This window comes from Anomaloglossus baeobatrachus, chromosome 10 (genome assembly GCF_048569485.1).
Source record: "Anomaloglossus baeobatrachus isolate aAnoBae1 chromosome 10, aAnoBae1.hap1, whole genome shotgun sequence".
Taxonomy (NCBI): Eukaryota; Metazoa; Chordata; class Amphibia; order Anura; family Aromobatidae; genus Anomaloglossus; species Anomaloglossus baeobatrachus.
In genome coordinates this window covers 190,990,654-191,014,970 of record NC_134362.1, presented here as the reverse complement: position 1 = coordinate 191,014,970, position 24,317 = coordinate 190,990,654, and the positions used below count along the sequence as shown (strand labels likewise).

At 51.8% G+C, this 24,317-nt stretch overlaps 1 protein-coding gene across 1 annotated transcript in view; it reads right to left on the bottom strand.

Annotated features, from left to right (window-relative positions):
• The window catches only part of PMFBP1 (polyamine modulated factor 1 binding protein 1), a 166,617-nt gene that overhangs the window by 41,863 nt on the left and 100,437 nt on the right, over positions 1-24,317 (bottom strand). Inside the window, exons 15-23 of the mRNA XM_075326032.1 lie at positions 23,639-23,785; positions 23,399-23,545; positions 22,585-22,764; positions 22,405-22,488; positions 20,790-20,957; positions 20,443-20,526; positions 20,203-20,370; positions 19,909-20,130; positions 11,982-12,212 (exon numbers count right to left, since the gene is read on the bottom strand). Coding sequence (XP_075182147.1) covers positions 11,982-12,212; positions 19,909-20,130; positions 20,203-20,370; positions 20,443-20,526; positions 20,790-20,957; positions 22,405-22,488; positions 22,585-22,764; positions 23,399-23,545; positions 23,639-23,785 — 1,431 coding nt within the window. The remainder of the gene's footprint in view (positions 1-11,981; positions 12,213-19,908; positions 20,131-20,202; positions 20,371-20,442; positions 20,527-20,789; positions 20,958-22,404; positions 22,489-22,584; positions 22,765-23,398; positions 23,546-23,638; positions 23,786-24,317) is intronic.

Genomic DNA, 24,317 nt, shown 5'->3' with positions numbered 1-24,317 from the left:
GTAGAGTGGGCCTTCAGCCCTGATGGAACCGGAAGCCCAGCAGAACGGTAGGCTTCAAGAATTGGTTCTTTGATCCATCGAGCCAGGGTGGCTTTGGAAGCCTGCGACCCTTTGCGCTTACAAGCGACAAGGACAAAAGAGTGCATCCGAGCGGCGCAGGGGCGCCGTGCGGGAAATGTAGATTCTGAGTGCTCTCACCAGATCCAACAAATGTAAATCCTTTTCATACCGATGAACTGCATGCGGATAAAAGGAAGGCAAGGAGATATCCTGATTAAGATGAAAAGAGGATACCACCTTAGGGAGAAACTCCTGAATGGGGCGCAGCACTACCTTGTCCTGGTGGAACACCAGGAAAGGAGCCTTGGATGACAGCGCTGCTAGTTCGGACACTCTCCGAAGAGACGTGACCGCTACCAGAAAGGCCACTTTCTGTGAGAGTCGAGAAAGTGACACATCCCTCAGAGGCTCGAAGGGCGGCTTCTGGAGAGCAACAAGGACCTTGTTTAGATCCCACGGATCTAACGGCCGCCTGTACGGAGGTACGATATGACAAACCCCCTGCAGGAACGTGCGCACCTGAGAAAGTCGTGCTAGACGTTTCTGAAAAAACACGGATAGTGCCGAGACTTGCCCTTTAAGGGAGCCGAGCGACAAGCCCTTTTCCAACCCAGATTGCAGGAAGGAAAGAAAAACAGGTAACGCGAATGGCCAGGGAGATACTCCTTGTGCAGAGCACCAGGATAAGAAAATCTTCCACGTTCTGTGGTAGATCTTAGCAGAAGTGGACTTCCTAGCCTGTCTCATGGTGGCCACGACCCCTTGGGATAATCCTGAAGACGCTAGGATCCAGGACTCAATGGCCACACAGTCAGGTTCAGGGCCGCAGAATTCCGATGGAAAAACGGCCCTTGGGACAGTAAGTCTGGACGGTCTGGTAGTGCCCACGGTTGGCCGACCGTGAGATGCCACAGATCCGGGTACCACGACCTCCTCGGCCAGTCTGGGGCGACGAGTATGACGCGGCCGCAATCGGATCTGATCTTGCGTAACACTCTGGGCAAGAGTGCCAGAGGTGGAAACACATAAGGGAGCCGGAACTGCGACCAATCTTGCACTAAGGCGTCTGCCGCCAGAGCTCTTTGATCGCGAGACCGCGCTATGAAGGTCGGGACCTTGTTGTTGTGCCGAGACGCCATTAGGTCGACGTCCGGCACACCCCAGCGGCGGCAGATTTCCTGAAACACGTCCGGGTGAAGGGACCATTCCCCTGCGTCCATGCCCTGGCGACTGAGGAAGTCTGCTTCCCAGTTTTCTACGCCCGGGATGTGAACTGCTGATATGGTGGATGCTCTTTCCTCTACCCACATCAGAATCCGCCTGACTTCCTGGAAGGCTTGCCGACTGCGTGTCCCTCCTTGGTGGTTGATGTATGCCACCGCTGTGGAGTTGTCCGACTGAATTCGGATCTGTTTTCCTTCCAGCCACTGCTGGAAGGCTAATAGGGCAAGATACACTGCCCTGATCTCCAGAACATTGATCTGAAGGGTGGATTCCTGCTGAGTCCACGTCCCTTGAGCCCTGTGGTGGAGAAAAACTGCTCCCCACCCTGACAGACTCGCGTCTGTCGTGACCACTGCCCAGGATGGGGGCAGGAATGATCTTCCCTGCGATAATGAGGTGGGAAGAAGCCACCATAGCAGAGAATCCTTGGCCGTCTGAGAAAGGGAGACTTTCCTGTCTAGGGAAGTTGTCTTCCCGTCCCATTGGCGGAGAATGTCCCATTGAAGTGGACGCAGATGAAACTGCGCGAACGGGACTGCCTCCATTGCTGCCACCATCTTCCCTAGGAAGTGCATGAGGCGCCTTAAGGGGTGCGACTGACCCTGAAGGAGAGACTGCACCCCTGTCTGTAGTGACCGCTGCTTGTCCAGCGGAAGCTTCACTATCGCTGAGAGAGTATGAAACTCCATGCCAAGATACGTTAGTGATTGAGTCGGTGCCAGGTTTGACTTTGAAAGTTGATGATCCACCCGAAAGTCTGGAGAGTCTCCAGCGCAACATTCAGGCTGTGTTGGCATGCCTCTTGAGAGGGTGCTTTGACAAGTAGATCGTCCAAGTAAGGGATCACCGAGTGTCCCTGAGAATGCAAGACTGCTACCACTGCCGCCATGACCTTGGTGAAAACCCGTGGGGCTGTCGCCAGACCAAATGGCAGAGCTACGAACTGGAGATGGTCGTCTCCTATCACGAAACGTAGGAAACGTTGGTGCTCTGTAGCAATCGGCACGTGGAGATAAGCATCTTTGTGTCTATTGATGCAAGGAAATCTCCTTGAGACATTGAGGCAATGACAGAGCGGAGGGATTCCATCCGGAACCGCCTGGCGTTCACATGCTTGTTGAGCAGCTTTAGGTCCAGAACAGGACGGAACGAGCCGTCCTTTTTTGGAACCACGAAGAGATTGGAGTAAAAACCTTGCCCTTGTTCCTGCAGAGGAACAGGGATCACCACTCCTTCTGCTCTTAGTGAGCACACCGCCTGCAGAAGGGCATTTGCTCGGTCGGGATGTGGGGAGGTTCTGAAGAACCGAGGCGGAGGATGAGAACTGAATTCTATCCTGTACCCGTGAGACAAAATGTCTGCTACCCACCGGTCTTTGACCTGTGGCAGCCAAATGTCGCAAAAGCGGGAGAGCCTGCCACCGACCGAGGATGCGGAGGGATGAGGCCGAAAGTCATGAGGCAGCCGCCTTGGAAGCGGTTCCTCCGGTTGTTTTCTTGGGGCGTGAATGAGCCCGCCAGGAATCTGAGCTCCTTTGCTCCTTCTGAGTCCCTTTGGACGAGGAGAATTGGGTCTTGCTGGAGCCTCGAAAGGACCGAAACCTCGACTGCCACTTCCTCTGTTGAGGTTTGCTCGATCTGGGCTGGGGTAAGGAGGAGTCCTTACCCTTGGACTGTTTAATGATCTCAGCCAATTGCTCACCAAACAGTCTGTCTCCAGATAGTGGCAAGCTGGTTAAACATTTCTTGGAAGCAGAATCTGCTTTCCATTCCTTTAACCACAAGGCTCTGCGCAAAACCACAGAGTTGGCAGACGCCATTGAGGTACGGCTCGTAGAGTCCAGGACAGCGTTGATAGCGTAAGTCGCAAACGCAGACATTTGCGAAGTCAGGGACGCTACTCGCGGCACTGCTGGACGTATGATAGAGTCCACTTGTGCCAGGCCAGCTGAAATAGCTTGGAGTGCCCACACGGCCGCGAATGCTGGAGCAAACGACGCGCCGATAGCTTCATAGACAGACTTTAACCAAAGGTCCATCTGTCTGTCATTGGCATCTTTAAGTGAAGCCCCATCTTCCACTGCAACTAAGGACCTAGCCGCAAGCCTGGAGATTGGGGGGTCCACCTTTGGACACTGGGTCCAGCGTTTGACCACGTCAGGGGGAAAGGGATAACGTGTATCCTTAAGACGTTTGGAGAAACGCTTATCCTTAGGCTGCCTGGGACTGTCATCCGAGTCAGAGTCTTCAGCCTGTGATGCCTGGGACCCCCTTGAAGTACGGATTAGTTCCAACTGAGGGGGACCGGGGAGCATAGACACAGCAGTGTCCATGGTCTGAGAAACTGGCCTGGACTGCAAGGTTTCCAGGATTTTTGTCATAGTCACAGACATCTTATCAGCAAAAACTGCAAATTCTGTCCCCGTCACCGGGGCAGGGTTCACAGGCGTCTCTGCCTGGGCCACTACTACCATAGACTCTGGCTGACGAAGTGGCACAGGGATTGAACATTGCACACAATGGGGGTCATTGGAACCTGCCGGTAGATTAGCCCCACATGCGGCACAAGCAGTGCGTACCGCCTGTGCCTTGGCACCCTTACGTTTTGCGGATGACATGTTGTTGTCTCCTCAGAGCAATGAGGGTATAAGCCAAGAAGCGACTGTACAGTGCAATATAAATATATATGGTACAGAGAAAAAATGCACCAAATAACACTGTGGCACTAGTGGGGCCAGCACTTATGTGCAGCTTACCGCCCGCATAAACGCGGGTGTGTGGTCGCCAGAGTCCCTTGTCTGAGTCCCCCAGAGCCTGTGTCCGTTCTCCAGCCAGACTGCATGCAGGAATGGCTGCCGGCGTCCTGTGGAGAGGGGCGGGCCCTGGGCGTGTTGAGACCAAGAGCGGGAAACTTGCGTCCCCACTGTGCCCAGTGAGAGGGCTGGAGCATGTAAATAAGGCTCCAGCCCTCGGCGCTGCCTATTGCACAGCGTCTCTCCCTTTCCCTGATTGACAGGGTGGGGGCGGGAACGAACCGTAACTAGGCCGCAAAAGCCGGGGACTAGATTTATGAGCGCTGCCGCCGTAAAAGCGCGGGCAGCGCGAGTCCCCGGCGCACTACAAGTCCCAGCGGCGCCGCCGCTCCCGGAGCGGCCGGCGCGGTAGTTCCCAAGACAAAAAATCACTCAGCTAAGCTGCAGTGACTCTAACCCGAGCGCGCAGCGCTAGTGCCCCCGGCGCACTAGCACACCCAGCAAGCCTGGAGTGTGCGTGGCCTGTCTGTGCGGGGACACAGAGTACCTGAACGTTGCAGGGCCTTGTCCCTGACTGTACTCAGCTCCTCCAGCAGGGTCTCTGGGTCTGTGGATGGAGCTCGGCCTCAGGGTTCGGGGGCCGGTAAGATCCCACTTCCACAGAGCCCCTCAGGGGGATGGGGAAGGAAAGCAGCATGTGGGCTCCAGCCTCCGTACCCGCAATGGGTACCTCAACCTTACAAACCGCAAGTGGGGTGAGAAGGGAGCATGCTGGGGGCCCTATATGGGCTCTCTTTTCTTCCATCCGATAGAGTCAGCAGCTACTGCTGACTAAACAGTGGAGCTATGCGTGGATGTCTGACCTCCTTCGCACAAAGCAGAAAACTGGTGAGCCAGTGATCCCACTGGGGGTGTATAGCCAGAAGGGGAGGGGCCTTACACTTTTTAGTGTAATTGCTTTGTGTGGCCTCCGGAGGGCAGTGCTATACACCCAATCGTCTGGGTCTCCCAATGGAGCGCCGAAGAAAACATCCTCGTTCAAATGAAACGGGGTAGGAACCTTTGGAAGAAAATCTGGAAGGGGGCGCAGAACCACCTTGTCCTGGTGAAAGATCAGAAAAGGCTCGCGGCAAAAGAGTGCTGCTAGCTCCGAAACCCGTCTGATGGAAAGAAATTGCCTCCAGGAATGTTACCTTCCAGGACAGAAAAGCAAGGGAGGATTCCTTGAGAGGTTCAAAGGGGGACATCTGGAGACCGTCCAGAACGAGATTGAGGTCCCATGGTTCCAGCGGCCATTTGTACGGGGGAACTAGATGGGAAACGCCCTGGAGGAAGGTCTTGACCTGCGTTTTTTGAGCCAGGCGGCATTGGTAGAAGATTGAGAGCGCTGAGACCTGCCCTTTAAGGGAACTGAGAGCCAACCTGCAGAAAATCGAGAATTCTGGGGATGGCCAGAGGCAGAGGCTGGACGTTAGTTTCCCTGCACCATGAAAGGAAGATTTTCCACGTACGGTGGTAAATGCGGGATGAAGCAGGCTTTTGGGCGCTGATCATGGTGGGGGAGAATCCTGCTCTTGTTAATACCCAGGTCTCAATGGCCATGTCATCAGCTTCAGGGCTCTGGAGTTCTGATGGGAAATGGGCCCTTGTGTCAGCAAGTCTGGGATGTCTGGAAGGCGCCACGGTACGTCTATGAGCATTTGTACTAATTCGGCGTACCAGGCGCGCCTGGGCCAGTCCGGTGCTATCAGTATCACCGGGACTCCCTCTGCTTTGATTTTCCTGATTACCCGCGGCAGCAGAGGTAGGGGTGGAAATATGTAAGGCAGGCGGAAGTGGAGCCAGGAGCAGACTAGAGGATCCGCGTCAATGGACTGCGGGTCGCGTGACCTGGCTATGAACGCGGGTACCTTTGCGTTCAACCTTGAGGCCATTAGATCCACGTCTGGTGTACCCCAGCGAGTGCAGATGTGTAGGAACACTTCTGGGTGGAGAGAGCACTCTCCGGCGGACAGGCCTTGGCGACTTAGAAGTCTGCTGCCCAGTTCTCTACTCCGGGTATGTGTACCGCTGATATCACTGACCCTGTCGATTTGGCCCAGCTGAGGATCCTGTGGGCCTCGAGATAAGCTGCCTTGCTGCAGGTATACCTCTTGGCGATTGATATAGGCTACAGCTGTCGCATTGTCCGATTGGACTCGAATCTGACGACCCGCTAGCAGAGGGCAGAACGCTCTGAGCGCGAGGAAGATCGCGCGGAGTTCCAGGGTGTTTATGGGTAGGGAGACTGCTGGGGCGTCCAACGTCCTTAAGCAGTGTGGTGCCGTTACACTGCTCCCCAGCCTAGGAGGCTGGCGTCCGTGGTCAGGACCAGCCAGTTCACTGGGAGAAAAGATCTCCCCTTCGATAGGGATGAGGACCGAAGCCACCAGCGGAGTGCGTACCTGACTGAAGGCGTCAGGTGAAGATGTCTGTCCAGGGAGAAGGGGCTCTTGTCCCAGGCCGCTAGAAGGGCTAGCTGCAGTGGGCGGAGATGCAGTTGAGCAAAGGGTACTGCTTCCATAGCTGCCACCATCCTGCCAAGCACTTTCATGCTGAATCAAATGGAGCGAGACGGAGGACGTAGAAGGCAGCGTACCGCTCGTTAAAGAGCGATCACCTTGTCCTGAGGGAGAAGGATCAAGCCCCGACGGGTGTCCAGGGACATGCCCAGGAAGGTGGATGGATCGTGATGGGATCGGGGATGATTTCTCCAGATTCACTAGCCACTCTAAGCGGGATAGGGTGTCCACAGTGATCTGTACGCTGGTTGAGCAGTCGCGGAAGGAGGGGGCCTTGATGAGGAGGTCGTCCAAGTAAGGGAGAACGACTACTCCCCTGGCGTGAAGGACGCTCATGGCGGCCGCCATGACTTTGGTGAAGACCCTTGGTGCGGTGGCAAGGCTGAAGGGTAGAGCTACGAATTGAAAGTGGGAGTCCTGAATTGCGAAGCGGAGGAACTTTTGGTGATCTGGGGTGATGGCTATGTGCAGGTACGCATCCTTGATGTCTATGGAGGCGAGGAATTCCCCTTCGACCATGGATGCAATAATGGACCTTAGGAACTCCATTCTGAATCTCCGTACGTGCACATGTTTGTTCAGGTGTTTGAGGTCCAGGATGGGTCGAACTGACCCATCCTTTTTGGGGACCACAAAGAGGATGGAATAAAAACCCCCGAACTTCTCGTCGTCTGGGACAGGTATTATCACTCCTGCTGTTTGGAGCGAGTGGATTGCTGAGAAAAAAAAGCTTTGCGTCGTTTTCGAGTCTTTGGGGGATTTGAGAGAAAGAACAGACTCGGGGGTCGGGTCCGAAATTCTATGTGGTAACCGGAAGACACAAGGTCTCGCACCCATTTGTCGTCTGAGGCGGCAGCCCAGATGTGATGAAAGAGCCGCAGTCGACCTCCTACAATGAGTGTGTCTTCCGGGGTGCCGAAGGAGTCATGAGGGGGGAAAACGTTGTGGCCGAGTCTCCCTAGTCCTGGACTGTTTCGGTCTAGGCTGCCATGACGAAGTAGGTTTCGGGGAGAGCTGAAAAGTTCGGTCCCTGCGTAGTCCGCGGCTGGACAGCACGGGATGTCGACCAACCAAATGAGTTCCGAAAGGAGCGGAACGAGGACTGTGGATGTCTGGTGAAGGACGTCCTGGACTTCAGCTGGGGGAGGGAGGTACTCTTTCCTCCCGTGGCGTCAGAAATGAGCTTGTCCAGACGTTCGCCAAACAATCGGTCTGGAAAAAAGGGAAGGCCCGTGAGAGACTTCTTGGAGGCAGAGTCCGCTCGCCATTGTCGGAGCCAGAGAGCTCTATGGATGGCTATGGTATTTGAGGCGGCAAACGCTGCGCAGGTAGCAGCGTCCATGGAGGCCTGCATGAGGTACTCCGCCGCAGCGGCAATTTGAGCTGTTACCTCTGTGAAGGTATGAGTGAACTGGGATTCCTCAAGTGAAGTGTTAAGGGATTCTGCCCAGACTGAGATCGCCTTTGCGACCCACACAGCGGCAAAGGAGGGCGAGAGGGAGGAATCCGCAGCCTCATAAGCAGAGCGGGTGAGGTGCTCCACCTGTCTGTCGGGTCCTTGATGGAGGAACCATCGGGTAAAGAAAGGAGCGTCTTTGTGGTAAGGCGGGAGACCGGGGGGTCGACGAAGGGCGGATCGGCCCAGCCCTTAGGGGCAGTTGAGGCAAAAGGGTACCGGGACTGCATGAGTTTTCGGTTACCGAAGCGCCTGTCAGGCTTCTCCCTTTGCTTTGTGAGGATATCCTGAAACTCTGGGTGATCAGCGAAAACCTTTTGGGGTTTCCTTGCCCTCTTAAAGGAGACCACATGGTCAGTGGTAGTGGATGGGGGATCCTCCACATGCAGAGTTTGGTTGACTGCTGCTATAAGGCAGTCTATTGCTGCTATAAGGCAGTCTATTGCAGTTTGATCATCTGGGGAGGGTGAAACCAAGGAATCCTCCTGGTACAAACAGCATTCTCCCTCCTCCAGCTCTTCAGAAGCAGTGGAGCGTGTGGGAGAGCCTGCTCTGTGTGCTCCCGAGGGAGAGCCCGCTGGAGACACCCGGCCGTGTGCTCTTTTTCTGATCCCTGCAACCGGTGAAGCATGTGCCTGGATTACCTCAGAAGGATCCTCCATAGGGGTATCCTCAGGCTGCGTTCCGTCCAGGGACCCAGAAGGGTGTGGAGGACAACATTGCATAGCCAGCACCAGGTTCTGTGACAGTTTTTCCATAGATTGGGACAGAAACTGTGCCCTTTCCGGTGGGCTGGGAGCCCTAGACTCTGGGATGACGGTGGCGGCGGTGGTGGCAGGGGGGTCTTGGGGGGCTATAGGGGCACAGGACTCACAGAGAGAAGAGGTGTGTTTACGTGGTAGCTCAGCATGGCAGGCAGTGCAGGCTGAATAATAGACTATGTGGGCCTTAGCACTCTTAGTGCCCTTAGAATTGTGCATGTTCCTAATAGGAGTATGCCAGGAGGGGGAGCAATGCTCAGCAGGGCTACCAATTGATAGCAAGCACCTCACCAGAATCAGCTCTGTCCTCAGGAAGGATTAAGCTCTATGGAGATCTTCGCACGCTTTCCTGGGGGGGAGCCGGGGCTTATCGCGGCCGCGGGGGGGGCGGGGCTTAGTGCTAAAAGAGCGGGAAGAAAAAGTCAGTGTGCCCCCCCTGCTGTGGGTAGTAAAAAACGGCGGGAAGGGAGCTTCTGATAGTTTTCCTCCCTCTCCCTCCAGTCAGCACACAGCTTGACACTGGTGATTATCAGCCGGCTTTCTGCTAGAGCAAATAAACAGAGCAAATAAACAGCTGAGTCCCTGAGCCCTGGGCCCTCCCCCTGCCACCAGGAAATTATCTGCAGGACTTTCTGCAAACAGGAGTGACTTCCCCCCTCCTCCAGCCAGCAAGCTAGAGAAAAGTTATCACTGTGTGTTCAGGATCCTTCTCTCTTCCTTGCACTCAGCAAGGGACTTTCTCATAATAAATACTGTAAATGTCCTGGGAGCCTTCCCTGCAGCATCTTTTCTCCCTTTGTCTGGGAACCAGTCAGGGGGGAATCTCACCTTAAAAATACAAATAAGAAAGCGGCGGAGACACCATCACGTGTTTCTCAACGCCGGCAGGAAACTAGCCAGGTCTTTCACCGGGAAGGAACAACCACGGGAAGGGCAGTCTCCAGTCAAGGAGACCACCTATACCAAACATGGTATCCATCCACAGACAGCCGTTTCGGGGTATTTGCCCCTCATCAGTGTGGAGTAGGAATCTGGCTAGTGGGGGCAATGCCTAGTATAAGACTACTTAAGCAAGCATTGTTGACCTTAGGGAGATCAACATATCCACTGCGGAGACACCATCACGTGTTTCTCAACGCAGTGATTCTAGAGCATTGCCCCCTGGGAAGTATGCAAATAAGAAAGCCGCGGAGACACCATCACGTGTTTCTCAACGCCGGCAGGAAACTAGCCAGGTCTTTCACATAGTCTTTTACTAGGCAATGCTCCCACTAGCCAGATTCCTACTCCACACTGATGAGGGGCAAATACCCCGAAACGGCTGTCTGTGGATGGATACCATGTTTGGTATAGGTGGTCTCCTTGACTGGAGACTGCCCTTCCCGTGGTTGTTCCTTCCCGGTGAAAGACCTGGCTAGTTTCCTGCCAGCGCTGAGAAACACGTGATGGTGTCTCTGCGGCTTTCTTATTTGCATACTTCCCAGGGGGCAATGCTCTAGAATCACTGCGTTGAGAAACACGTGATGGTGTCTCTGCAGTGGATATGTTGATCTCCCTAAGGTCAACAATGCTTGCTTAAGTAGTCTTTTACTAGGCATTGCCCCCACTAGCCAGATTCCTACTCCACACTGATGAGGGGCAAATACCCCGAAATGGCTGTCTGTGGATTGATACCATGTTTGGTATAGGTGGTCTCCTTGACTGGAGACTGCCCTTCCCGTGGTTGTTCCTTCCCGGTGAAAGACCTGGCTAGTTTCCTGCCGGCGTTGAGAAACACGTGATGGTGTCTCCGCGGCTTTCTTATTTGCATACTTCCCAGGGGGCAATGCTCTAGAATCACTGCGTTGAGAAACACGTGATGGTGTCTCCGCAGTGGATATGTTGATCTCCCTAAGGTCAACAATGCTTTCTCACCTTAAAACACTGCTTCAGTCCAGGCAGTGAAAATAGCAGAGTCAGCTTGCTGTGTCCGGTCACACCGGTGCCATATTCAACTCAGAGCCTGCAAAGAGGGGCTGAGGAATTGGTGCCATATTCAACTCAGAGCCTGCAAAGACGGGCTGAGGAATTGGGCTATAGGGTCACAGGCCTCTACCCTGGGCTTTGGAAAATCGGTGTCTGTGGAACCCGTCGTCCAGCCCAGGATCCAGCGTCGCAGGAGGGGGTACGTGGAGGCGACACTCCACGTTACCGCCCGTTAATGGTAGTGGGAGATCGGTCCCAAAAGGAAACAGTCGCCCTCAAAAAATAACAAACCTTGAAAGGAAGTGCCTCCTACAGACACTAAGCTAAAACTGAGCTTGCCTGGCCCGGCCAGGGGGTGTTTACTGCAGAGGAGGGGCTATACTTTTGCATCTACTTAGTGTCCTCCCAATGAGGCGTCAGAGAAATCTCCATAACACCATACGATTGTTATTGTGGATATGGATTCTGCAGAATCCCCACATACAGCACAAACTCAAAATCATAGTATATAAAGAGAAGACATAGAGTTTTTAGAGTGCAAACTAGTACAAAAGATTTTATTAAGACATAAGGTGAACATCCATTAAAAGCATATAAAATATATACCAGGACCAAGCCCTATATACAGATCACTTAGGGGTTTAGAATATACAGAACATTATGAATGCCTCTCCCAAATGAAGAATTGACACCAAACACTTCGAAACGTATATCGGGCGTTTTTCTGAGGTTTATTGCTGTGACCAGCCGCTACTTTTGATCTTACCATCACGGTCGGTAGATATTATTACCTGATACTGCTTGCAAATATACTATCTACCGACAGTGATGGTAAGATCAAAAATAGGGGCTGGTCACAGGAATTAACCTCATAAAAACGCCCGACGTACGTTTCAAAGTGTTTGGTGTCAATTCTTCATTTGGGAGAGGCATTCATAATGTTCTGTATATTCTAAACCCCTAAGTGATCTGTATATAGGGCTTGGTCCTGGTATATATTTTATATGCTTTTAATGGATGTTCACCTTTATGTCTTAATAAAAGTCTTTTGTACTAGTTTGCACTATAAAAACTCTATCTCCTCTGTGTTAGATGCAGATGTGGGACCAATACTGATTAGACTTGAAGGAATATACATTAATATATGCCCCCCTGTGCTTGATCCTCTACCAGTGACTGTCTATAAGTCCAGTTATTATTACCTCTTCTTTCATCTCTTGAACCTCGTCTTCCATCTTACCGAGACTGGTCTCTAGCTCTCCGGCGCGGGTCACACAGGCCTGGTACTTGCTGCGGTAAAGCTCCATACTGCTATTGGAGGAGTTGTACAGACTCTCGGCACTCACTGCCCTCTCCTCCGCCTCCCATAGACTTGTCTGGAGCTTCTGAACCTCTTCGTGTCGATGATGTAGCTCGACATCTCGCTGCGATACCTGAGGCAAGACCAGAATGTATCACACAGCACTCATGTCAGACAATGAAGGGAATTTTGTTACTTACCGTAAATTCCTTTTCTTCTAGCTCCTATTGGGAGACCCAGACGATTGGGTGTATAGCACTGCCTCCGGAGGCCACACAAAGCATTACACTAAAAAGTGTAAGGCCCCTCCCCTTCTGGCTATACACCCCCAGTGGGATCACTGGCTCACCAGTTTTAGTGCAAAAGCAAGAAGGAGGAAAGCCAAGAACTGGTTTAAACAAATTCACTCCGAAGTAACATCGGAGAACTGAAAACCATTCAACATGAACAACATGTGTACCCGAAAAACAACCAAAAATCCCGAAGGACAACAGGGCGGGTGCTGGGTCTCCCAATAGGAGCTAGAAGAAAAGGAATTTACGGTAAGTAACAAAATTCCCTTCTTCTTCGGCGCTCCATTGGGAGACCCAGACGATTGGGACGTCCAAAAGCTGTCCCTGGGTGGGTAAAGAAATACCTCATGTTAGAGCTGCAAAGACAGCCCTCCCCTACGGGGAGGCAACTGCCGCCTGCAGGACTCTTCTACCTAGGCTGGCGTCCGCCGAAGCATAGGTATGCACCTGATAATGTTTGGTGAAAGTGTGCAGACTCGACCAGGTAGCTGCCTGGCACACCTGTTGAGCCGTAGCCTGGTGTCGTAATGCCCAGGACGCACCCACGGCTCTGGTAGAATGGGCCTTCAGCCCTGATGGAACCGGAAGCCCAGCAGAACGGTAGGCTTCAAGAATTGGTTCTTTGATCCATCGAGCCAGGGTGGCTTTGGAAGCCTGCGACCCTTTGCGCTTACCAGCGACAAGGACAAAGAGTGCATCCGAGCGGCGCAGGGGCGCCGTGCGGGAAATGTAGATTCTGAGTGCTCTCACCAGATCCAACAAATGTAAATCCTTTTCATACCGATGAACTGCATGCGGATAAAAGGAAGGCAAAGAGATATCCTGATTAAGATGAAAAGAGGATACCACCTTAGGGAGAAACTCCTGAATGGGACGCAGCACTACCTTGTCCTGGTGGAACACCAGGAAAGGAGCTTTGGATGACAGCGCTGCTAGTTCAGACACTCTCCGAAGAGACGTGACCGCTACCAGAAAGGCCACTTTCTGTGAGAGTCGAGAAAGTGACACATCCCTCAGAGGCTCGAAGGGCGGCTTCTGGAGAGTAACAAGGACCTTGTTTAGATCCCACGGATCTAACGGCCGCCTGTACGGAGGTACGATATGACAAACCCCCTGCAGGAACGTGCGCACCTGAGAAAGTCGTGCTAGACGCTTCTGAAAAAACACGGATAGTGCCGAGACTTGCCCTTTAACCCTTTCACGACCGGCCGATTTTTCGCTTTCCGTTTTTTTTTTTCGCCATTCTTTTTCTGAGAGACGTAACTTTTTTATTTTTCAGTCAATATGGTCATGTGAGGGCTCATTTTTTGCGGAACGAGCTGTACTTTTAAATGAAACCATCAGTTTTACCATATTGTGTACTAGAAAATGGCAAAAAAATTCCAAATGCTGAAAAATAGCAAAAAAAGTGCGATAGCACTATGGTTTTTGAGATATTTTATTCACTGTGTTCACTATATGGTAAAACTGATGTGTGGGTGTGATGCCTCAGGTCAGTGCGAGTTCGTAGACACCAAACATGTATAGGTTTACTTTTATATAAGGGGTTAAAAAAAAATCGGAAGTTTGTCCGAAAAAAGTGGCGCACGTTTTACGCCATATTCCGTGACCCGTAGCGTTCTCATTTTTCGGGATCTTAGGCTCAATGACGGCTTATTTTTTGCGTCTCGAGCTGACGTTTTTAACGGTACCATTTTTGCGCAGATGCTACGTTTTGATCGCCTCTTATTGCATTTTGCGCAAAAGTTGTGGCGACAAAAAAACGTCGTTTTGGCGTTTGGAATTTTTTTGCCGCTACGCCGTTTACTGATCAGATTAATTGATTTTATATTTTGATAGATCGGGCGTTTCTGAACGCGGCGATACCAAATGTGTGTATATTTTTTATTTTTTTAACCCTTTAATTTTCAATGGGGCGAATGGGGGGTGATTTGAACTTTTAGGTTTTTTTGTTTTTTTTTAATTTTTTAAAACTTATTTTTTAACTTTTTTTTTTTATTTTACTAGTCCCCCTAGGGGCCTATTGCGATCAACATTCCGATCGCTCTGCAGTATCTGCTGATCACAGCCACAAGGCTGTAAACAGCAGATACGCTGTCTTTCTCTTTTGCTGTGCCCCGGGCACAGCGAAAGTGAAACCAAGTCATGTGTAGTACAGGAGTCATCACATGACCCTGTGCTACCATGACAACTATCGGGAGTCACGTGATCGCGTCACGTGACTTCCGGTTTCGGGTGGTAAGTAAATGCTTACCGCAATCGCGCTTATAATGGCGCTGTCATGTATTGACAGCGCCATATAAGGGGTTAATCGGCACGAGCAGATAACGATTCTGCTCGTGCCTAGCAGGCACACATCTCAGCTGTGAAAATCAGCTGAGATGTGTGCCGATCGCGGCATGCTGCCGCCGGAGGACCGCGGGCAGTAAGATTATGTCATTTAGGACGTAATTTTACTGCCCGCGGTCGTTAAGGGGTTAAGGGAGCCGAGCGACAAGCCCTTTTCCAACCCAGATTGTAGGAAGGAAAGAAAGACAGGTAACGCGAATGGCCAGGGAGATACTCCTTGTGCAGAGCACCAGGATAAGAAAATCTTCCACGTTCTGTGGTAGATCTTAGCAGAAGTGGACTTCCTAGCCTGTCTCATGGTGGCAACGACCCCTTGGGATAATCCTGAAGACGCTAGGATCCAGGACTCAATGGCCACACAGTCAGGTTCAGGGCCGCAGAATTCCGATGGAAAAACGGCCCTTGGGACAGTAAGTCTGGATGGTCTGGTAGTGCCCACGGTTGGCCGACCGTGAGATGCCACAGATCCGGGTACCACAACCTCCTCGGCCAGTCTGGGGCGACGAGTATGACGCGGCTGCAATCGGATCTGATCTTGCGTAACACTCTGGGCAAGAGTGCCAGAGGTGGAAACACATAAGGGAGCCGGAACTGCGACCAATCTTGCACTAAGGCGTCTGCCGCCAGAGCTCTTTGATCGCGAGACCGCGCTATGAAGGTCGGGACCTTGTTGTTGTGCCGAGACGCCATTAGGTCGACGTCCGGCACCCCCCAGCGGCGGCAGATTTCCTGAAACACGTCCGGGTGAAGGGACCATTCCCCTGCGTCCATGCCCTGGCGACTGAGGAAGTCTGCTTCCCAGTTTTCTACGCCCGGGATGTGAACTGCTGATATGGTGGAAGCTCTTTCCTCTACCCACATGAGAATTCGCCTGACTTCCTGGAAGGCTTGCCGACTGCGTGTCCCTCCTTGGTGGTTGATGTATGCCACCGCTGTGGAGTTGTCCGACTGAATTCGGATCTGCTTTCCTTCCAGCCACTGCTGGAAGGCTAATAGGGCAAGATACACTGCCCTGATTTCCAGAACATTGATCTGAAGGGTGGACTCCTGCTGAGTCCACGTCCCTTGAGCCCTGTGGTGGAGAAAAACTGCTCCCCACCCTGACAGACTCGCGTCTGTCGTGACCACTGCCCAGGATGGGGGCAGGAATGATCTTCCCTGCGTTAATGAGGTGGGAAGGAGCCACCATAGCAGAGAATCCTTGGCCGTCTGAGAAAGGGAGACTTTCCTGTCTAGGGAAGTTGTCTTCCCGTCCCACTGGCGGAGAATGTCCCATTGAAGTGGACGCAGATGAAACTGCGCGAACGGGACTGCCTCCATTGCTGCCACCATCTTCCCTAGGAAGTGCATGAGGCGCCTTAAGGGGTGCGACTGACCCTGAAGGAGAGACTGCACCCCTGTCTGTAGAGACCGCTGCTTGTCCAGCGGAAGCTTCACTATCGCTGAGAGAGTATGAAACTCCATGCCAAGATACGTTAGTGATTGAGTCGGTGCCAGGTTTGACTTTGAAAAGTTGATGATCCACCCGAAAGTCTGGAGAGTCTCCAGCGCAACATTCAGGCTGTGTTGGCATGCCTCTTGAGAGGGTGCTTTGACAAGTAGATCGTCTAAGTAAGGGATCACCGAATGACCCTGAGAATGCAAGACTGCTACCACTGCCGCCATGACCTTGGTGAAAACCCGTGGGGCTGTCGCCAGACCAAATGGCAGAGCTACGAACTGGAGATGGTCGTCTCCTATCACGAAACGTAGGAAACGTTGGTGCTCTGTAGCAATCGGCACGTGGAGATAAGCATCTTTGATGTCTATTGATGCAAGGAAATCTCCTTGAGACATTGAGGCAATGACAGAGCGGAGGGATTCCATCCGGAACCGCCTGGCGTTCACATGCTTGTTGAGCAGCTTTAGGTCCAGAACAGGACGGAACGAGCCGTCCTTTTTTGGAACCACGAAGAGATTGGAGTAAAAACCTTGCCCTTGTTCCTGCAGAGGAACAGGGATCACCACTCCTTCTGCTTTTAGTGAGCACACCGCCTGCAGAAGGGCATCCGCTCGGTCGGGATGTGGGGAGGTTCTGAAGAACCGAGGCGGAGGACGAGAACTGAATTCTATCCTGTACCCGTGAGACAAAATGTCTGCTACCCACCGGTCTTTGACCTGTGGCAGCCAAATGTCGCAAAAGCGGGAGAGCCTGCCACCGACCGAGGATGCGGAGGGCTGAGGCCGAAAGTCATGAGGCAGCCGCCTTGGAAGCGGTTCCTCCGGTTGCTTTCTTGGGGCGTGACTGAGCCCGCCAGGAATCTGAGCTCCTTTGCTCCTTCTGAGTCCCTTTGGACGAGGAGAAATGGGTCTTGCTGGAGCCTCGAAAGGACCGAAACCTCGACTGCCACTTCCTCTGTTGAGGTTTGCTTGATCTGGGCTGGGGTAAGGAGGAGTCCTTACCCTTGGATTGCTTAATGATTTCAGCCAATTGTTCACCAAACAGTCTATCTACAGATAGCGGCAAGCTGGTTAAACATTTTTTGGAAGCAGAATCCGCTTTCCATTCCTTTAACCACAAGGCTCTGCGCAAGACAACAGAGTTGGCAGACGCAATTGAGGTACGGCTTGTAGAGTCCAGGACAGCGTTGATAGCGTAAGTCGCAAACGCAGACATTTGCGAGGTTAGGGACGCTACTTGCGGCACTGCTGGACATATGATAGAGTCCACCTGTGCCAGGCCAGCTGAAATAGCTTGGAGTGCCCACACGGCCGCGAATGCTGGAGCAAACGACGCGCCAATAGCTTCATAGACAGACTTTAACCAAAGGTCCATCTGTCTGTCATTGGCATCTTTAAGTGAAGCCCCATCTTCCACTGCAACTATGGATCTAGCTGCAAGCCTGGAGATTGGGGGATCCACCTTTGGACACTGGGTCCAGCGTTTGACCACGTCAGGGGGAAAGGGATAACGTGTATCCTTAAGACGTTTGGAGAAACGCTTATCTGGGTAGGCATGGTGTTTCTGGACTGATTCTCTGAAGTCAGCGTGGTCCAGAAAAGTACTCAGTTTAGGCTTGGGATACCTGAAATGGAACTTCTCCTGCTGTGCAGCTGCCTCCTCTGCAGAAGGGGCTGGGGGAGAAATATCCAACAGTCTATTGATGGCCGCTATAAGGTCATTTACCATGGCGTCACCATCAGGAGTATCCAGATTGAGAGCGGTTTCAGGATTAGACTCCTGATCACCCTCCTCTGTCTCATCATGTAGAGACTCTTCTCGCTGAGACCCTGATCCGCGTGATGACGTGGGGGGTCTCTCCCAGCGAGCACGCTTAGGCTGCCTGGGACTGTCATCTGAATCAGAGCCGTCAGGCTGAGATGCCTGGGACCCCCTTGAAGCACTGATTAACTCCAACTGAGGGGGACCGGGGAACATTGCCGCAGCAGTGTCCATGGACTGAGTAACTGGTCTGGCCTGCAAGGTCTCTAGGATTTTTGTCATAGTGACAGACATCCTGTCAGCGAAAACAGCAAACTCTGTCCCCGTCACCGGGACAGGGTTCACCGGCGACTCTGCCTGGGCCACTACCACCATAGGCTCCGGCTGACGAAGTGGCACAGGGACCGAACATTGCACACAATGGGGGTCATTGTAACCTGCCGGTAGATTAGCCCCACAAGCAGCACAAGCAGCGTTCACAGCCTGTGTCTTGGCACCCTTGCGTTTTGCAGATGACATGTTGTCGTCTCCTCAGAGCAATAGGGGTATACAGCCAAGAAGCGACCTCACAGTGCAATATATATAGATATATCTGGTACAGGAAAAAGTACACCAAATAACACTGTGGCACTAGTGGGGCCAGCACGAATGTGCTGCTTACCGCCCGCTTAACGCGGGTGTGTGGTCGCCAGAAATCCCTTGTCTGGGTCTCCCAGAGCCTGTGTCCGTTCCCCAGCCAGACTGCATGCAGGAATGGCTGCCGGCGTCTCTGTGGAGGGGGGGGCGGGCCCTGGGTGTGCTCAGACCAAAAGCGGGAAACCTGCGTCCCACTGTGCCCAGTGAGAGGGCTGGAGCATGTAAATAAGGCTCCAGCCCTCGGCGCTGACGATTGCACAACGCCTGTCCCCTTCCCTGATTGACAGGGAGGGGGCGGGAACGAAGCGGAGCTAGGCCGCAAAAGCCGGGGACTAGATTTATAAGCGCCGCCGTCGTAAAAGCACGGTCGGCGCTAAGTCCCCGGCGCACTACAAGTCCCAGCCGCGCCGCCGCTCCCGGAGCGGCCGGCGCGGTAGTTCCCAACACATAAAGTCACTCAGCCAAGCTGCAGTCACTCAAACCCCAGCGCGCAGCGCTACTGTCCCCGGCGTACTAGCACACCCAGCAAGTCTGGAGTGTGCACGGCCAGTCCATAGGGGGACACAGAGTACCTGAATGTCGCAGGGCCTTGTCCCTGAACGGTACCCCGGCTCCTTATCCAGCAGGTTCAATGGGTCTGTGGACGGAGCCCGGCCTCAGGGCTTGGAGGCCGGTAAGATCCCACTTCCTCAGAGCCCCTCAGGGGAATGGGGAAGGAAAACAGCATGTGGGCTCCCGCCTCCGTACCCGCAATGGGTACCTCAACCTTACAAACCGCAAGTGGGGTGAGAAGGGAGCATGCTGGGGGCCCTAGTATGGGCCCTCTTTTCTTCCATCCGACATAGTCAGCAGCTGCTGCTGACTAAACAGTGGAGCTATGCGTGGATGTCTGACCTCCTTCGCACAAAGCAGAAAACTGGTGAGCCAGTGATCCCACTGGGGGTGTATAGCCAGAAGGGGAGGGGCCTTACACTTTTTAGTGTAATGCTTTGTGTGGCCTCCGGAGGCAGTGCTATACACCCAATCGTCTGGGTCTCCCAATGGAGCGCCGAAGAAAGATAAAATTGTATGTAACTGTATATAATTCATCAATGGGAGTGGAGTCGCTCATCACTCTGATCCAGAGTTAAAGCCTGTAATAGATCTCAGAGCTGCATTCATAATTCTGCTCGTTGCTATTGGAAATGCACAACAACTTATCATCCAATTCATGGTACCCGAAGCAGAGTTTGAGAAAACATACTCCGAGCAGCCAGACGGGTTACTCTGGGTTTATTAAAGGAGTCAACACTGCAGCTACGAGGTCTGTAGACATATACTTTAGGAATAAGGAGCTGCCGGCGTCTCACCTGCTCCTCCAGCTGCAGCTGTAAATGCTGTGACAGTGTCAGGTCCTGGGAGAATCTCTCCATTTTCGCTCTGCAGCGCTGAAGCTCCAGCTCCTGCTCCTCGTGTCTCCGTGTCACCGTCTCCAGTTTCTCCTGCAGCCGCACAGAGTCGCTTCTGCAGCGATCGGCCTCCATCTGATGGGTCTGTCTCAGGGAGGAGAGCTGATGCTGCAGTCTCTGCACCTGCAATCACATCCATACATGTCTAGCTGCCCCACTGACTTTTCTTTTGGCTGCAGGCATTTTCCCCCTCACCTCAGACAGGCTGTTCTCCCTCTCCTGGTGCAGTTTCTGGATGGCCGTTTCATTTTCGGCGGCCGTTTTTTCCCGTTCAGTGCAGATGTCCTGGAGGCTCTGAACATCACTTTGTAGATTTTTGAGCTTGGAACGCGCGTTGCTCAACTCCTCGGCAAGTTCTGCGTGCTGCAGAAAACACAGTCATATGGCAATCCACATGGACTTGTATACAGTTATTGGGTTCCTGCCCAGACACACCTCACTTCTTGCTTGTTGCAGCTCTTGTTCTCCTGCCGTCAGGTCTGTGCGTAGATTCAGAATCACCTGGTCCCGACTGGAGACCTGCGATTAGAGTAAGGTAAGAAACTCTGGAAACACCTCGGTTACTTACCGGTAGCCGGTTTTTCCAGAACCCATGACAGCACCCATATAATCCCACGTGGTGCTGTCATGGGTGAGGGGAAAACACCTCGGTTACTTACCGATAGCCGGTTTTCCAGAACCCATGACAGCACCACGTGGGATTATATGGGTGCTGTCATGGGTGAGGGGAAAAATGCGGAGGAGACGAGCAGCGGATCTGCAGGAGTCTCCCGCCTGCTCACCTCTTTCTGTGCAGCTTTGTGCTTCTCGCTGACGATCCCCAGGTCTCGCTCTAATCTCTCCACGTTGCTGCGGAGCTCGGACGCCTCTTTTTCGGTTGATTTCTGCTCCTCTGTCGTCGTGGCCAGTTCTTGTTGCTTCTCTTCCAGCAGTGACTGACATAGTGACAGCTGAGAAAACATGGTGGATATTTAATAAGGACGATCTAGAGCGCGCTGAACAGTATACAATATGCGATAATCCAGAAAACAGGATTTCTATGATGCAAGAAAAAAAAATTAGTCCTAACTTGGAGACTTTCCTCTTTAAAAAAAGATGCACTATGAACGTAAATTACCATCTGCCCACAAGAGAGGTAGTAACGTGCCGATGTCTGAGACCCCAAAATGAAGCCAGAGTGCAGAGTGCTAGAATGGATCGCTACTCATTGCTGAGCTCTCCACTACCTCAGCCAGTGCCATAGATCACAATGGGAGAAGTAGTGCGCATGGGTCATCATCGCCCTACTGAAAATGCTCCAGAGCTGGAGCTCAGAATCCCTGTATCACGGCATGGACTAGGAGAGAGTCCGGTCTAAGCCAAACATACACCAAAAGGAGATACACAATGACAAACAAGGGGTACACCAGGGACACTAACAACAGACGGCCCTAGGACTAGTGAGAGGGTATATAGGACACCTCCTCACTTACCTAGCGCTGTACCCTGTACTCCTAGCCAGTCCCTATACAGGCTCCTCACCTATCGCCGAGCAAGAACCTGAAGCCCTGATGTGACCCTACAATAGTCCCTGGCTAGTGAGTAGGCAGGTGATGGACGCTAGCCCCACCGCTATACTGAAACAACACACCAGGAAAGGAAGACAGACAGGGGGAAACATAACAGACTGCTGCAGTCAGTACCAACACTGCAGTCACCAAAGCTACTTCAGCAGACAGTTGCAACAGCTCCTTGCTACCCTCTGGGTTGCAACGGCCATGTTGAACTCATTGTGCCTGCCCTCGTCGCATCACAGACATTACTTAGTTTGAGGCCTGGCAAGTACCAGCGTGGGAGACTGGCTGGGAAACCCCGGTTCAGTTGACTCAGTCAACGGCCATGCTGAACTCGTTGTGTAACCAGCACCCTCTGCTGGTAGCACAGGGAATATAAAGGCACTGGGAGTGGTCCAAAACCAAAAAAACCCTGAGCTGCAAATTAGCTGCTGCGATCTCGTCATTCAGGAGTTGTGGTATGGATGGAAAACAAAACTTTTGTGCCACCTAATTGCCACTTATTAGATACTTACAGCGCCATTTTAATGGTTAAAAAGCAGAGATCAAATACAGCTCTGGTTACTGCGGTTAGCAGCAGGTTCTGGCTGTACAGCACAGCCGGCACCTGCTGTAATAGTAGGTCTTAGGTCTAGAAGGTGTTAAAATGGATTCATAATCCAAAAGGTAGTGGATTATTACTTGATGTATGTTCATAAGCTGCTTTTCAGTCACTCCATATGTTTATACACTATGTTTTCCCATTTTCTGTATGTAATAAAATTTAATAAACTTCAGTTATAAAAGTAAATCAATAATAAATCAATGGATTAATAATAGACGGGCCATCCACCTCGTCACATACCTCGTTTCTGCGCGACACAAGTTCTTCCTTGGTTGTTGACAGTTCTTGCTGGAGGACGGCAATACTTTTTTCCCTTTGCTGGACCTGATACACAGGGTAAGGAAACACTTCTTTAAAAAAAATGTTTGGGGATCTGAGGTTTTCTGCTTCTGAGCACAACCGAGGTTATACAGAACGTACCTGCTCCTCGGCCTCCTTGCTTCGCTCTTCATTTTCCTGGTTGGTGATTTGCAAAGCCTCCTGTGAACTTAGCAGCTGCTCCTTAAGTGATTCAATATCAGAGTCTTTCCTGGTGATATCAAGCTGCAAAGTCTCTGCCTTGTGAAGAGTCTCGCTGAGCTGCTGTTCTTTCTGAGTCACCTGTAGATGATAGAAGGGGGTGAAATGAAAAATCAAATCAAATAATTAGCGGAAGGCAAAGTTGTGGTACGAAACGTTCAAGAAGGATGGTGACAGAGAGAAAATTATATAGAGAAGGAAGAGAAAGCACAGCAAGCAGGGGCAGATGGGAGGATACATACAGCAGAAGAAAGGCTGGATACATACAGCAGAAGAAAGGTTAAAGGGGCTATTCACTTTCAAAAAATCCTGGTCCCAGCTGGTTATAGATTTCATTGGGGGATACCAGAAACCACTGTACCTGGTGTCTCCCACTAAAGCGACAAATTAATTTGTCACAGAAACCCTTAAAACTAAACTTTATAGGAAAGTAGCCAAGGCTTTATATGCCCCTAAGCCACCATCACTGATCCAGCGCACCTTGCTTCCCTGTATAGGATGCAATCAGAGCTTGTAACGATGTATCCCAGTCAAGTCAAGCCAGAAAGAGACTGGATAGCGGCACGCTTTACTGATACTTTCCATGTGGCACTCTTCCATCCAAACATCTTTTCTTATACAATTATAGCTACAAGGATGTGTTCAGAAAGTGGATCACTACAGTATAAAGCAGTGGGGGCAGATAATGTCCCTACGGCAATGTTAGGAGCTTCACCTCCTTCTGGAGCTGCTGCACTTTTTCCTGGAGGGAGTCTCTTTCCTCCTGGAGGAGGGTAATCTTCTCTTGGGCAGTCTCTTGTTCAGACTCGCATGTTGCTAGTTGGGCTTCTAGTCTCTTTGTGGTTCTAGTCTGTGCCAGCATCTATAAGCAGATATGTCACAGTGTGGTCACAGAGCCACCGGATAAGTCACCAACAGCCATCGGCATTGTATCAGCTACAAGTGACCATCTTACCTTCTGCTCCACATCCTCCTTTTGGATATTTAGGTGTCTCATTTCTCTTTCTAACCTCAGTGCGGTCTCGCTCTGTGAGGTCTTCTCTGTCTGACACCGTGACAGCTCCTCCTGGAGACCCATCCTTGTGGTCTCTACATGCTGGTTCTGGATAGCGGTATGAGTAAAAGAAGTATGGGATAGACTGGATGAAATCCAAGTCACCAGGTCCCAGATTTAAAGGGAATCTGTCACCAGATTTTTGCCATCTGAGAGCAGCATAATGTAGAGACCCCGATTCCAGTGATGAGTCACTTAGTGGGCTGCATAGTGTAGTTTTCAGAAAATCTCAATTTTATCAGCAGGAGATTATCACTATAGGACTACTGTGAGCTAATTAATCATACTGTCAAGGTGGAAATTTACGTGAAGATAGCTAATGGTATCTTCATTCAGGATATCCTGAGGCCGGTGCCGTATTAGCTCCACCTCCACAATACTACATCCGATTTGCAACTTTCTGCCTATGCACAGTGCACAGTATTTTGCCTATGCACAGTATATACAGAAAGCTGTCAATCAGTGGTGTGGGTGGGGTTATACAGAGCTTCGCATTCAGAGAATGGTAGATCTACAGCAAATAAAATACTGATTTTATTAAAACTGCAGCACGTAGCCCAAGAAGTGACACACTGCTGGA